This window comes from Falco cherrug, chromosome 15, assembly GCF_023634085.1.
Source record: "Falco cherrug isolate bFalChe1 chromosome 15, bFalChe1.pri, whole genome shotgun sequence".
In the NCBI taxonomy this organism is placed as follows: Eukaryota; Metazoa; Chordata; class Aves; order Falconiformes; family Falconidae; genus Falco; species Falco cherrug.
In genome coordinates, this window is record NC_073711.1 from 2,521,059 (window position 1) to 2,534,060 (window position 13,002).

Here is a 13,002-nt window from a genome sequence, read left to right on the forward strand (position 1 = left end):
TACCCTTTCACTAAAAAATGATGAGGTTGAGATCCTTCAAGCAGTACTCTTAATTAAAACCCAATGGCATCTACTTCTGAACTTGTGATTGAGGAAATTAGGTTGTAATTAATCCAATCAGTTACCCATTTCATCTGTGTCTTTCATATTGGGTTCACAATTTCCCTGGCTCAGGATGGCCCCCATTTGCCTTTTCTTACAGTGAGACTGAGAGCAAAATGTTTTCACCGTGGGAAATGAAGTACTTTACATTTAGCCAGTGTAAGGGAACCAGCAAGCAAATGAACTTTGGTGGCTGGCCCCATGCATCCTCAGCTTGGTGGTTCTTCATTATAGAGGTTCTTATATTATATCTTACAGAGGTTATAATTAACCTCTACAATCCCGGACTGTCCTGCAGCGTACAGAACTAGTGCCATGAGCTAAACCCAAAGTGCAGTGCGTGTGGTGCTGGGTGTTTAGGAAGAGGAATGCACAGCCGTGCTGGAGAGTGTTGCGGGACAGCTTGGACATTGTATGTAGAGCATATGCTTATCACTAAGAGGCAAAGTTTGTTAGCACTAAAATCAAAGCCCGTGGCTTTTGGCTCATCCCTCTGAACAGTTTGGATTTACTGAGCTTGTGCTCAGTCTTTGCAGAGTCAATGTGGTAAAGCCCCTTGTGAATTCTGCTTAGAAAAATGTCTTCCTCTCTTCATACTTGCTACTTTTCTATTGACAAGGCAAAGCAGCCATCCAAAAAGCTTTTATGATGCTTCTCAAATACAGAAGAATCTTGGGATTTCAGTTTGGAAACAAATGAGCTTGATTTCACTGTGCTATTTCAGTCAGAGGGCTTTGCATTGAAGAAGGAAAGATCTGCAGGAACTTTTCCATATATTGTTTCTTTTCCTGCATTTGCATTTTTTCTGTTGAAAACCTAAATAAACCTTAACTTGCGTTTTCCAGCCATGTCACCATGCTTTTGCCAGATCAGATTCTCAGCAGGTACAGATAGGTATGGCTTCAGTGACATCTGTGGTGTAACACTGAATTACAGCACCTAATGATATGTCCCAGATGTCAAAGAGATCTCTAAGGCTCTTCTTTGCTCTGGATGATGCCAAATGATATTGAGGGGATAAATCTTACCTGCAGGTAGAGCACCAGGAAATGATTCAGCTGCCTCTCGTAAAAGAGGAGGACTGAAACGGGTGTTCTCATCTGCAAAACGATGGGCTGTCCTTTGCTGGAGAGAGCCTCATTGTGCTCGGTTTAATCAGAGCAATCCATTTGCCTCGAGAAGGCTCAGAGACAGCTCAGTCATCCCAGGCATTTCGGCATAGCATGATGTGACTGTTTCTGTTTGTGCATAAGAGGAGGGGGGCTGGAGATGGAGGGACGCGTGCCAGCTTGGGCTCCTCCCAGTGCTGCTGGATGAATTTGTGCAGAGGTGTTATTTGTGCCGAAGAATGAGTAGACACCAGACAGCCATTGATGAGATGCAGAAGTGCTGTTGACAGTGGCAAATTCCCCTCTTCCATTTGCTCTTTATTTTAAGGTGTCAGGATGAACAGCAGCAATATGATGTATTAGAGGGGATGAGAGAGGAGTTGCGGCTGGGTGGCAAAGGTTGAGCCTGATTTAGTACTGAGTTTAGCAGTGTGTAGTTATACTCTTGTTGCTGAGCTATAATGAGCAACAAATCCTAATACCAGTGAAGCACCTGAAGATGTGTGGTTTGTATCAGAGAGCCGTAGCCCCTACTAGGTGATTAAGAGCCCTTGAATTGCTCTTTTCTGCCTCAGGACGTATCTCCACTGCCTGCTACTGTATTATTATAGACCGTGTTATTATTCATAATACTCGTGGCACTAGTCCTGCCAAGTCAGGAGCTCACAAGCTAGCCAGCACCAGAATGAAAATTACCTGCACAAGCCAAGCAGCTGGCTTGGAGGGGAATTCCCTGTCACAGCAAAGCCATACTGCCCTGATGACTGCTGCTGCTGCGCCCTTGCCTAGAGTAGGAAGGACTGACTGCTGATTGGTGAAGCGATTTTGTGAAGATTTTTATTAGGGGTAAAGTGTGGGGGTTTCCCTGGACTGCATTATCAGGAGTGGATGGATCATTATTCTGAAATACCACCAAGGGGAAAAGAAAGAAAAAAGAATCTAGCCTTAAGGAAATATCCAGCAATAGGAACTTCAGGCTTAGCACTTAGAGCTTAGAAAAATAATAAGCTGCTGAAAACTAGGCTTTTATAATGGGTAGCAATAGCAAGCCTTACTGGCAGGCAGTGCTGCTCACTCCTTGTCGTGTGAAGCACCTCAAAGATGCACAGCCATCTCCAGGCTTGAAAGATATCTTCCTGCACCTGGGGTTTGATCCTTGAAGGATGCAGGAGTGTGTGGGGTCTGTCCGTGGCATGGCAGCTGTAACATCAGCAGAGCAGCTGAAGTGCTCAGTCAGGGCGGCTGCCTCAATGAGGGCAGAGGGCCAAGAAGGTGGTTTGAGCTGCAGCATGTAGTGGGGAGCACAGGCAGAAGAATGAGATGCAGGAGAGCTGCAAAGAACAGGGTGACATGCTTTGAGACATGAGCAGGCTTTGGACCAGCACCTGGATTAGGAAGACAAGGCTAAATTTAAGGAGGTGTTACAACAGAGAAGTGACAGAGCTTGGATGGGAACAGTGATGCAATTGGGAGATCAAAGGAAACCTCCGTATTATGAGTAATTTGGGGGTGGGAGGTTAGAAAGTCCAGCCAGCTTCCAGTGCTGCATTTTTCTCTTTTCCAAGTAATTTCAGTTTGAATTTATTTTTAAATAATATTGACTGAATTCCACCTAAGCATTGCTTTGGTGCCAGGACAGCTCTGAATGCTGTGTGGAAAACATCCTCATTGCATCTTAGCGTGTCAAGCTGAGTCTGTTGTGCAGAGCTGATGGTACAGGTTTTCACGTGGTCTGGATGGCATTAGCCTGACTCATTCTCAGAGATGGATAAAAACCACTTTTTTGTGCTGCCTTAGAGCAAAGCAGCATAAAACCTTCTTTGCAGCAGTGTGGCCCTCTGTCAGAGCACCACTTCTGAGGAGCTGCTCAGAAGCTCCCCCCTTTGTGTGCCCAGTTTCTCCTCCATGGATGCCTGGCTGGAGGGTGACTGCAGAAAGCTCTTTGGATTAATGGGGATATATATTCTATGTGTATGTATTCCCCAATGTGCAATTTGTAGCCGTCTTTCACAGCCTGTTTGTGCACAGCTGGTTTTTCTGTTTTGGAGCTGGCTGCTTCTTGCCCTTTTGAGGCACAGGCTTGTGTTCCCGCAGGATATTTTAGGTGGGCCCCAGTGCAATCACAGTGCCTGACATTCTGTACTTGCTGGATATTTGAATAAGTGCTTTAGAGTCCTGACTGCCTGGGACCAGACATGGCTCTACTTTGCTTTTTCAATTCAAACAGTCTCAGCTTTGTTCCTGTGCTTATTCTTGGTATGTGCGTATCAGCACAATGCTCACCTGGATGCTGTGAGCACCGCTCTAGAGAACAGTATTTTTATAGCCCAAATGGTGCTGGTCCAAACTGAGGCATGTTCTACAGGTCAGTGTAGACAGCCCCCAAACTGGCTTAGAGATGGAAAGAAACTGGAATAAAATCACAACTGCCTTTGAAGGTATAGCCTGCAGGGGCTATCGTCTCCTCATTCTTTCCTTCACCTTGCTCTCAGCTGGACCAGAAGGAGAATGGATGGGTTGGCCATCTCTCCTGGCTGTCTCTAAACCCACTCTGGAGTGGAGAAAACTTAGCACTTAACCTCCTGCAAATACTTTCCAACTTTGGCCTATACTTCAGGGACTACATGGAAAAGTACTTTAAAGAGAGAGAGTTTGACAGCTATTTTTAGGTATTCATTGAGCAAAACACTCTCCAACATCTGCTCATCAGTCATATCCCTTCTCTGAGCAAACCTGATGGGATGGGCAGAAGGAAGATGACATTGTTTTATGTAACAGGAGTAAATTTACTGGAAAAACTATGCAGCAGCCTTCTAGCTGGCTCTTGCTGCGTATTAGGTATAAATCTTCAGGCTCTCCTTTGCTGGCTTGTGCTGGAAACCAACCATCCAAACGCACAAGCTGGGTAGAGGATAAGGCTTGGGAACTCCGTGCAGTCTTTTATTTTCCCCATGGTTTTATAGGTGCCTGTACAGAAATGTGCTGCTTCAGCTTCTCTGAAACACGTGACACGGGCAAAGTGATGAACCAGCACAGGGAGGATGGGAATATTCAGACGGTAGTCGCAGCCAATAGCAACCCCAGGGCTGAAAGATGTTCACGTAAATCATCCAGTGACTGATTTCACAGAGCAGCATGCAAAAGGAGAGGCAGGCTTGCAGGCAGCCTGCAGCATGCAGCGGGGTAAAGGTCCTAACACAAACGGCTTGCGGCAGTCTTTCAGCGCTGCTAGCACCAAAGCTACTGTCAAAAAGAGCCTGGCCTCGTGGGCAGGTGCACTTTATTTTTTTCCTTTCATGTTTTGAAAGCTGTTCTGAGATAAGCAGGTAAACTTGAAAAGCAGCATGGAAAGGTGTTCTGCACTATTCCTTAATGGTTTGAATTTTTATTTGCCCTGCCAACTGTCCTGCAACATGGGAAACAGTCTGCTCCCATTCCTCTTGGCCTTGAAAAATGAGAGAGGGAAACCCATGGAAATGAATCATCAACAAGCTCCTGGAAGAAGGTCTAGATTTAGTAAATACAGAAGGTATTCCATAACCCAAGCTTCCCAGCTGAAAAAGCCAGCAAATTCAGCATAACGGCGTCTTCTAGCTAAGCTGGACATCACAGAGGTTGGTTCTTTGCCAGGTCGGCCAAAGTTGCATTTATCATTCATCTGTTTGAAGTTCTCCCTCCCAGGAGCCACGTGGTGAGGCTGAAGGACAGTTTATTATAGCGTCCCAATAGTTTGCATTGTGGACCAGCAGCTGTGTGTCACCAGCTGGCGGTGCGTCTGTGTGACTAAGCATCTAGAGTTCCCAAATATAGCCATTCAACTGAAGCTGTTGGCATTTTTTTCCCTTCATTTTTTTCTCTTCCTATATAATAAAGGCAGGCAAAGTCATCTCCTGATGACCCCCTTGTTCCTTCTTCTCAGTCAAGAGGCCGCAGTCTGGACTAGGCCAGCATAGCATCTGATACTTGGCCTTGCAAAGTTTCTAGTCTACATCATTCAGACGGGTGAAGAACAGGGGGATGAAGTGATTTTGCTCAATGTCACACAGGTCAGTGGCAGAGCCAGAAGTTCAGCCCAGGCATCCAGAGCATCCATGTGTCACCCATCCCTGGACCACATGTGCTTCGGGCAAGCGTGTTTGAAGAAGTTCTCATGATTCAGCTGAAACCAGGATGGCGAGTTCATGGATAAGGCAGGGTCAGCAAAACAGGGAGGCAGAGAGAAGTTGGTGTGTTAGGCTTTTTGCCAGAATATTGATCCACTCGGTCATTTTAGGTCAGGAGATCTTCAGAGCAGTGCTTGCCTGCCCATTTGTGTTCATATGATGTCCAGCTAAGCTCAGGCTCAGTACAAGTGGGTATCATGGACAAATGAAGAATAAGCAAGGAGGATCTCTTTGTTGTTGCACTGGATCGAGATGCAGGAGATCTGAATTGTTCCCAAATCTACTGCAGATTCATTCTGTGATTTTGGAGAATTTTCTTAAACTCTCTACATCCTAGTTCTTCCTCTCTCTTTCCCCATTTGATTTGAATGTCTATAGACTCAGTAAGGGAGCCTGATATTTGTACAGGGAAGGGTACAAAGCCTGTTCCTCTGATCCCACTTAAAAAAGGAAGAAAAGCAATGAAAGACAATAGTTGAGAAAACAGGATAAAAATCTTCCCTAGTTTTACACTGTTTGGAGTAGTGTATTTCATGGTAGAATCATAGAATGGTTTAGGTTGGAAGGGACCTACAAGATCATCTAGTCCTAAGCCCCTGACGTGGGGTTGCTCAAAGCCCCGTCCAGCCTGGCCTTGGGCACTGCCGGGGATGGGGCACCCACAGCTGCTCTGGGCAGCCTGGGCCACTGTCTCACCACCCCCACAGTTACGAATTTCTGCCTTGCATCTAATCCAAACTGACCCTCTTTCAGTTTAAGGCCGTTGCCCCTTGTCCTGTCACTACAGGCCCTTGTAAAAAGTCCCTCCCCAGCTTTCTTGGCAGCCACAGTAGGTACTGGAAGGTACTGCAGTAATGGAATGGAAGGTATAGAAAACAAAATTAAAATAATGCTGTGTTCCTCTAGGTGGCATTGATAGCAGCTCAGGCAGCTCCTACTGTGGCTCCCTTGCCCGAGCAAGCCAAATTACCTACCAAAGCTTCTGCATCGCCTTTGGCATTCCCACTAGGACACTCACAGGACAACAGCCCTCCCACTTTTGCCTCATATTCAGGAAGATGAATAGTGGGGGAGATAAACTGTGTCACCTCCCAAGTCAGGGAACACTTGAAGAGCATTTTCCTTCAACATTTCACTTTGTGCTGAAACGACTAGGGTGTTGCACCCTCCATACCCTCTTCCTAGACCAAGGGCAGGCAACCACACATTCATATAGTATTTCTCAGCATGGTTATAGAATCATAGAATCACTTTGGTTGGAAAAGACCTTTAAGATTGAGTCCAGCTGTTAACCCAGCACTGCCAAGACCACCACTAAACCATCTCCCCAGGTGCCACATCTGCACGTTGTTTGATTCCCTCCAGGGATGGTGACTCCGCCTTTTCCCTGGGCAACCTGCCCCGGTGCTGGACAACCCTTTCGGTGAAGACATTTTTCCCAATACCCAGTCTAAACCTCCCCTGGTGCAACTTGAGGCTCTTTGCTCTTGTCCTGTTGCTTGTTCCTTGGGAGAAGAGACCGACCCCACCTCGCTGCACCCCCCTTCCAGGTAGTTGTGGAGAGTGAGAAGGTCCCCGTGAGCTTCTTTTTCTCCAGGCTCAGCAACCCTTGTTATTGAGCCTGGAATGGATTTTGTTTTCAGATCCATTTTCTGATTTTGTTTTTACTTGCTCCTTCCTCAAGAATAATCTGGGGACAGACTCGGTATAAGTGTTTGGTTATTTCATGGATTATTCTTTTTTCACTCTTTACAGGGTTACTTAAAGCAGTGCCGGAAGAGGAGGGATATGTTCAGTGATGAACAGCTAAAAATCATCTTTGGTAACATCGAAGATATCTACAGATTTCAGATGGGTTTTGTCCGGGACTTGGAGAAGCAGTACAACAATGAAGACCCCCATCTCAGTGAAATTGGACCGTGTTTCCTGGAACACGTAAGTTAACTTGGCATTTTTGTTTGGGAGTTCTGGGGGTTGTTTTGGGGGATGAGGGACAGAGGGGGAAGGAGTAGCAGAAAAAGTCAGGAGGCAGGAACCACGCAGAATAACTTTTGTGCATCAGTACTGTTCTAGTTACATATCAGGGACTACTCCATGGCCCTCCATTTACTTCATGAGATATAGAGAGGGGAGAGTTTGAGGTGAGGCGTATAGCTAGGAACCCCCTAGTACATTTGAATCTCAACATATTTTCACATCCACCCTGAATCATGTTATGTACACACAGTGTCCCTCCCCTACTCCCCACCTTCTTTTGCTCTTCAGAATATGACTTAAACCCACTCACAGGCCAGCCTGATCAGGTCATGGATGATGAGAAGGCTGCTTCTAGGCTTCTTCATCATTCTTCAGGGAGAATGAAGTGCCGTATCACAGCTTACGTATGAGGTGCTCCAACCCAGGGTGCAGATCCTGTACTCTTGTTACCTCATTACGTACAGTCAGGGCTGAGCTGACAGCAGTTCACTTCTTATTAGAGACATTTCTGATAGACATTCATGAAACTTAAGCAAGGCATCCCTAAAAAGGTTCACAGCATCTCTCAAGCGACATTGGTCTTCTAATTGAAAAAACAGGTTTCTTTCTGAGAAGTTGCATTACAATTGCTCGTTTTTATCGGAGCCTGCATCTGTGCTACTTGCTTCCAAAGCAGCAGCATATTCCAGCTCTGTGCTACAAAGATGTAAGAAATCTTGCTGAGGATCAGTAGCTAAAACTTCATGTCTTGAGGCTATGCTGTCAATTCATTTAGAGTGACAATAATAAGAATTACTACCATTATTCGGAGGAATAGCTGACACTTACCTGTCATCAGATGGAGGCTAAAAGCTGGCTGATAAACTGATAAATTATCCCTGTTTAGCCATTTGGGGAATCTGAGGGATGAGGGAATTAAAATCCTGTTATATAGATCTGCAAAGCGTCTTGTTCCTTATCTGCTTCAGGAAGAGAGAGGTGTCAGCGCCTGGCTTTTGGTCATCTGTGGTGTTGGGAAAGAAACTGAGCTACTCTCTTCCCAGAGCGGCAGGTTATGTGGGCCCTTTATGGGACTGAGAAATAAGAATTGCTGGTCAAGCATATTTTTTTAAAAAAAAAGAAGCTGTCCTTTCTGTAGTTTGTAAGGTATTGGCCACAACCTGATGTAGCATCTGAGGCTGTTGACCTGCAACACCTGGGCTTATATCTGGGCTGTCTCAACTACAGTCTTAATATTTGTTATTGGGCGGTCAGTTAGTGTCTGTCTCTTCCTTCCAGTGTAATCTTTCTTTGACCCTTTTCTGCCTTGTCTGTGTGGCCCAGGTGAATCAAGCCTGAGCTAAGGGTGATGGACTGCCATGGGCCCCATCTGTGGTTCATGAGGGCAGAAAAAGGAGATTCCAACCAAATTAGCACAAAAAGACTTGTTAGACCAGTGTGAAGGGTGGGTGGGCATGTGTGTGAGGTGGTTTTATTCTTTGTTTGTTTTTCCCATCTTTGTTGTTTTCCAGCTCTCTGGTCCTGAGAAAATCCACACAGTGGTTGGTGCCTTGGGTTCCCTGTTGGTAAAGGGAATTTCAATGTCCCCAGCCCTAAACACTAGTCAGGTGCTTTATGATCTTTCAGGGAAAGAGCTCTAGCTCTAGAAATAACAAGGTTTTCATCCTGTATTACCAAAGGCCAGAGTTCTGTTTGGTTCTACCTTTACCTTTCATAAAGAAAATCCCACCACAGAATTTGAAATGGAACACCCACAACGCTGCACAGGGGTTCACTTTAACACACCCTGTACCTACAGAGACCTCAGTGATGTGTCAGTTATGCAGATCCCTCTCTGCTTCCCTTTTTCCCCAGAATGACCATGCAGCACCTCCTCCAAGCAGGAAAAGTACTCTAGGATGAGTCCTTCCTCCTCCTTCCTCGGGGTATTCTTTCTTCTTTAGTTGTAATGTGTTCTTGTTGGCCAGTCGGGTGCTTGCAGCGCTTCTCTGATGTGTAGTCCTCTCTGTGTGAATCTGCCTCTCACAGCAAGATGGCTTCTGGATCTATTCGGAGTACTGTAACAATCATTTGGATGCATGCATGGAGCTTTCCAAGCTGATGAAAGATAGCAGGTACCAGCATTTCTTCGAAGCGTGTCGTCTGTTGCAGCAGATGATTGATATTGCCATAGATGGTTTCCTTCTGACGCCAGTGCAGAAGATCTGCAAATACCCTCTGCAGCTCGCAGAGCTACTGAAGTACACGGCGCAGGATCACAGGTATGCCAGTCTCTTATTTCCTGGAAGGGTTTTGCTCACTGCTCCTTTACATGGCTTCTGCACACACACAGGCATTGGGATTTTTTTTTCTGTCCAGCTCCTCTCTCTGTGACATCTTGTATAAATTGAAGCAGGGCAAAGGTTTAGCAGACAGTTACAAAGCTTCTCAAAGCGCTGATTCTCAATGGAGCTGAACTCATCTCTGTTATAATCACACATGTGAACTAATTACCCTTGCATATACTTTCTGATGCTACCAGTTACACTAGAAAAATTGCCTAATTAGCATTCAGTGGTCAGAAAGGCAAAAGCCTACTCCTTTATCCTGAAGAGGACCTCAGCACATAGCAGGTAGAAGACCAGGATCTGCAACTCAAACCTGAATATGCTCAGGTTTTTCTGCTCTGCTTTTCAGCCTGATTCCATCTCTGATTTTGCCATTGAGTTTAGGTTCAGAGGAGCACCCAGCAATTTGATTACTTCCCAACATTTCCAGCATCTCCTTTGCTGCTGCTGAGGGCAATGAACCTGACTCCCTGACTTAGTGTAAATCAAGAAAAGTACCTATGATATCAGTTGTGATGTACTGCTATAAAAATAAGACGGAAGAAGAATTAGGCCCCCTATGAGTAGATTTTCTCTTGCCTTGCCAATTTTCTTTCTTTTTCCAAAGCCATTTAAAAGGAAGTGTTTCAGAGAACAAAGAAGACCACAGATTTTTCAGAAACTTCTGCAAGTGTTTGATTTTTTTGTTTTTCCCTAACCGCAGCTCTAGAAGTGTGGAGCATGTGTTATGAGCAAAGAGATGCATTGATTTGCTTTGACCTGATTCACAAGTTTGATTCATACTAGCTGAATGCCCAGTTCAGAATCACCAATTTGGACGTGCATTTGGCTCCAGATCCAATTTATGTTTTTTCCTTCATAACGAGATCAAATCAAACTTGGAGTGGACTCATGGGAACCTTAGGGCATCAGAAAGCAGCTCTAGGATCCCAAATGTTGTGGCTTTTTTTCCTTGCCAGCCATGTGATGTCCCCACAGTATTTACACTGTGACTGTGGCTTTACGATGGGAAGACATGAGCAGCCTCAGAGAGCAGAGCTCTGTGTTTTAAATTACCTTCTCCGAGTTATTTGGGAGCGATACCAAAGGGGATGTGGCCAGTGTGATTACAGAAGGGTTGGATTATTTTGGGAGTACATTCCTTTTTCCTTTGGGATGTTTTAAAATCAACATGTTGCTAAGTAATCAGATTCTGAATAGTCATATTCTGAGGAGGCTCAGACCTTTCTTGTCGTTAAGTAACAATTAGTTGATTCAGACTGAGAGCTCATTTTTAGTGGATTGTGTCAGTGATAGGACACAGCCATGGACACTTCATTTCTCTTGTTTCTTTCTAAAAAGGGAAAGTGGGATCATATTTGCTTGCCTTGTGTTAGTAAAGAGTAATAAAGAATAACCTCCTGAAGCTGCAACAGTGCATGTATGAAAGTCATGGCTGCACAGAGAGCCAGCAGAAGACCGGTGCCTTACCTCAGCGCTGGAGTGGCATACTGCCTTTAGTGTGGGCGTGCTCTGGAGAGGGTATTGACTCATGGAGGAATGGTGTTATAACACAAAACCGGAGTGGGTCATACCATGCTTCCCTGTGGTCTAGCTCCTCAGATTCAAGTGTTCAAAGAGCCTGGGAGAGACCGATCCTCCAGGCAACCCAGCTCATATCCTGACCAGCTTAATGCCATGAGTGGGGAAAGTGAGGCACAGAGAGTGTGTCTTACCACCAGATGATTCTGCACTGGGGCTGTGCAGAAAACTCAGGCTGCTGTGGTTGCCTGCTTGAAATACAGATGTTTTCTGCTTGCGTGATTCTGGCTTTGGGGTCAGGGCTGTGATGAGCAAAGCCTGAGATCAGAAAAGCAAATGACCTTTGGGGAGTGTCACGATTGTGACAATATCAAACACAGGGAAAAGCGGGATACCTGCAGGCTGGGTTACTGTCAGGGTCAGCTATGAACAAGAGACACTGAGAAGCCAACCTGGGAGCTTCAGCTGGGCCTGTTAATCAGGTGGTGAGCTGTCCTCATGCACTCGTAGTTTGACAGGGCTCACAATTAGATTGCAAGTCTGAAACAGAAGCTAGAAGATTATGGAGTGGACTAATACAGTGAAATCAGGCTCATCATTGGCTGAATTAGGAGTCTCTTAGGCACTCTGATTAGAATTTAGTATGTAGAAAATATTGTTTAAATCAGTTGAACCATTTATGAAGTAAGGCAAAACTCAGGAAGGACCAGGAGTCCCAATGAAAGCAAATAAGCCAGCTTCAACTAACAGTGGAATATATTCTTTTCTTTTTTTTTTTTTTTTTTTTCCCCTTCTTCACTGCTATGGTACTTGGCAGTGCTATGGATCTTCCCTGCACTAGGTCAGGACAACAGAGCTGAAACCAGAAACCTGAGCACTCTCCGCCAAGCTAGCATGTGATATTTGGAAAGAGTCTAGAATTGCATTCTGATTGAGCACTGAAAAGTGGTCATTGCAGCCTCAATATAATTGACAAACAATTTATTTACCTTAATTTCATAGTTAATGGTATCCTATTATTATTTCACCGGCCAAGTGCTTTGCTTCTGCTATTTTTTTCTTCTAAGTTTTTACCAGCTCTGCCACAGACATGGGCTAGGAGCCCAAAAAGTTCAGTCATGACTCTTTCTTCATTACTGCGTGAAAGAAAAATGTGCATGGGGTTTTCTCTTCAAACATAACATTGGCATTGGTGAATTAGCATTACCAAGATAAAACCCAGCTTGGGCACCGGCCCACTCCGCATGGAGGCAAGCGTTGAGGGTGTTCTCAGAGCCTGGCTCCCTTCAATTGCTTATTGTTTTGACATCGCTTCATTTGAATTTTTCACAAAGCCACATCTGTTCACCTCTTAAAGATTTACTCCAGCTTAGTATGAATTAAATATATGAAGGTCCTAAGTGCAACTTGCTGGTGTCCTTAGTGTTCCCGCTGCATAACTGAGCTGCAGTTAAGAGTGTATGAACATGCTATGTGAGAAAGAGGAGACTGCTGATGGGTGGCCTGACATTAGCCTCCCTTCTTTGCATGAGCGTAATTGCTGGGAGATTATTAGTGACTGTCTCTAAACCTACAACTCCCCCTGCCTCTACATAGTGATTTACCTGCTTCCCTAGAAGAACTCGTGGACATTTTGAAGACCAGACTAGCATCTCTCTGGCATAGTTTTGTGTCTCCTTTACACAACAAGGCACTCTGTTCATACCGATGGCCCCACAAAGGAAGGAACAAGAAATTCTTCATTGCGTATTATGATGGAAATGTCAGACAGCCCTTCCTCTATTCTTCTAATCTTTGTTGAAG

The 13,002-nt window shown here is 45.1% G+C and overlaps 1 protein-coding gene across 10 annotated transcripts in view; it reads left to right on the top strand.

Annotated features, from left to right (window-relative positions):
* The window catches only part of ARHGEF9 (Cdc42 guanine nucleotide exchange factor 9), a 221,546-nt gene that overhangs the window by 166,421 nt on the left and 42,123 nt on the right, over positions 1 to 13,002 (top strand). For all 10 annotated transcript variants that reach the window (XM_055727375.1, XM_055727376.1, XM_027809266.2 and 7 more), the window contains 2 exons: positions 7,130 to 7,309; positions 9,380 to 9,612. In XM_055727375.1, the coding sequence (XP_055583350.1) occupies positions 7,130 to 7,309; positions 9,380 to 9,612 (413 nt within the window). The remainder of the gene's footprint in view (positions 1 to 7,129; positions 7,310 to 9,379; positions 9,613 to 13,002) is intronic.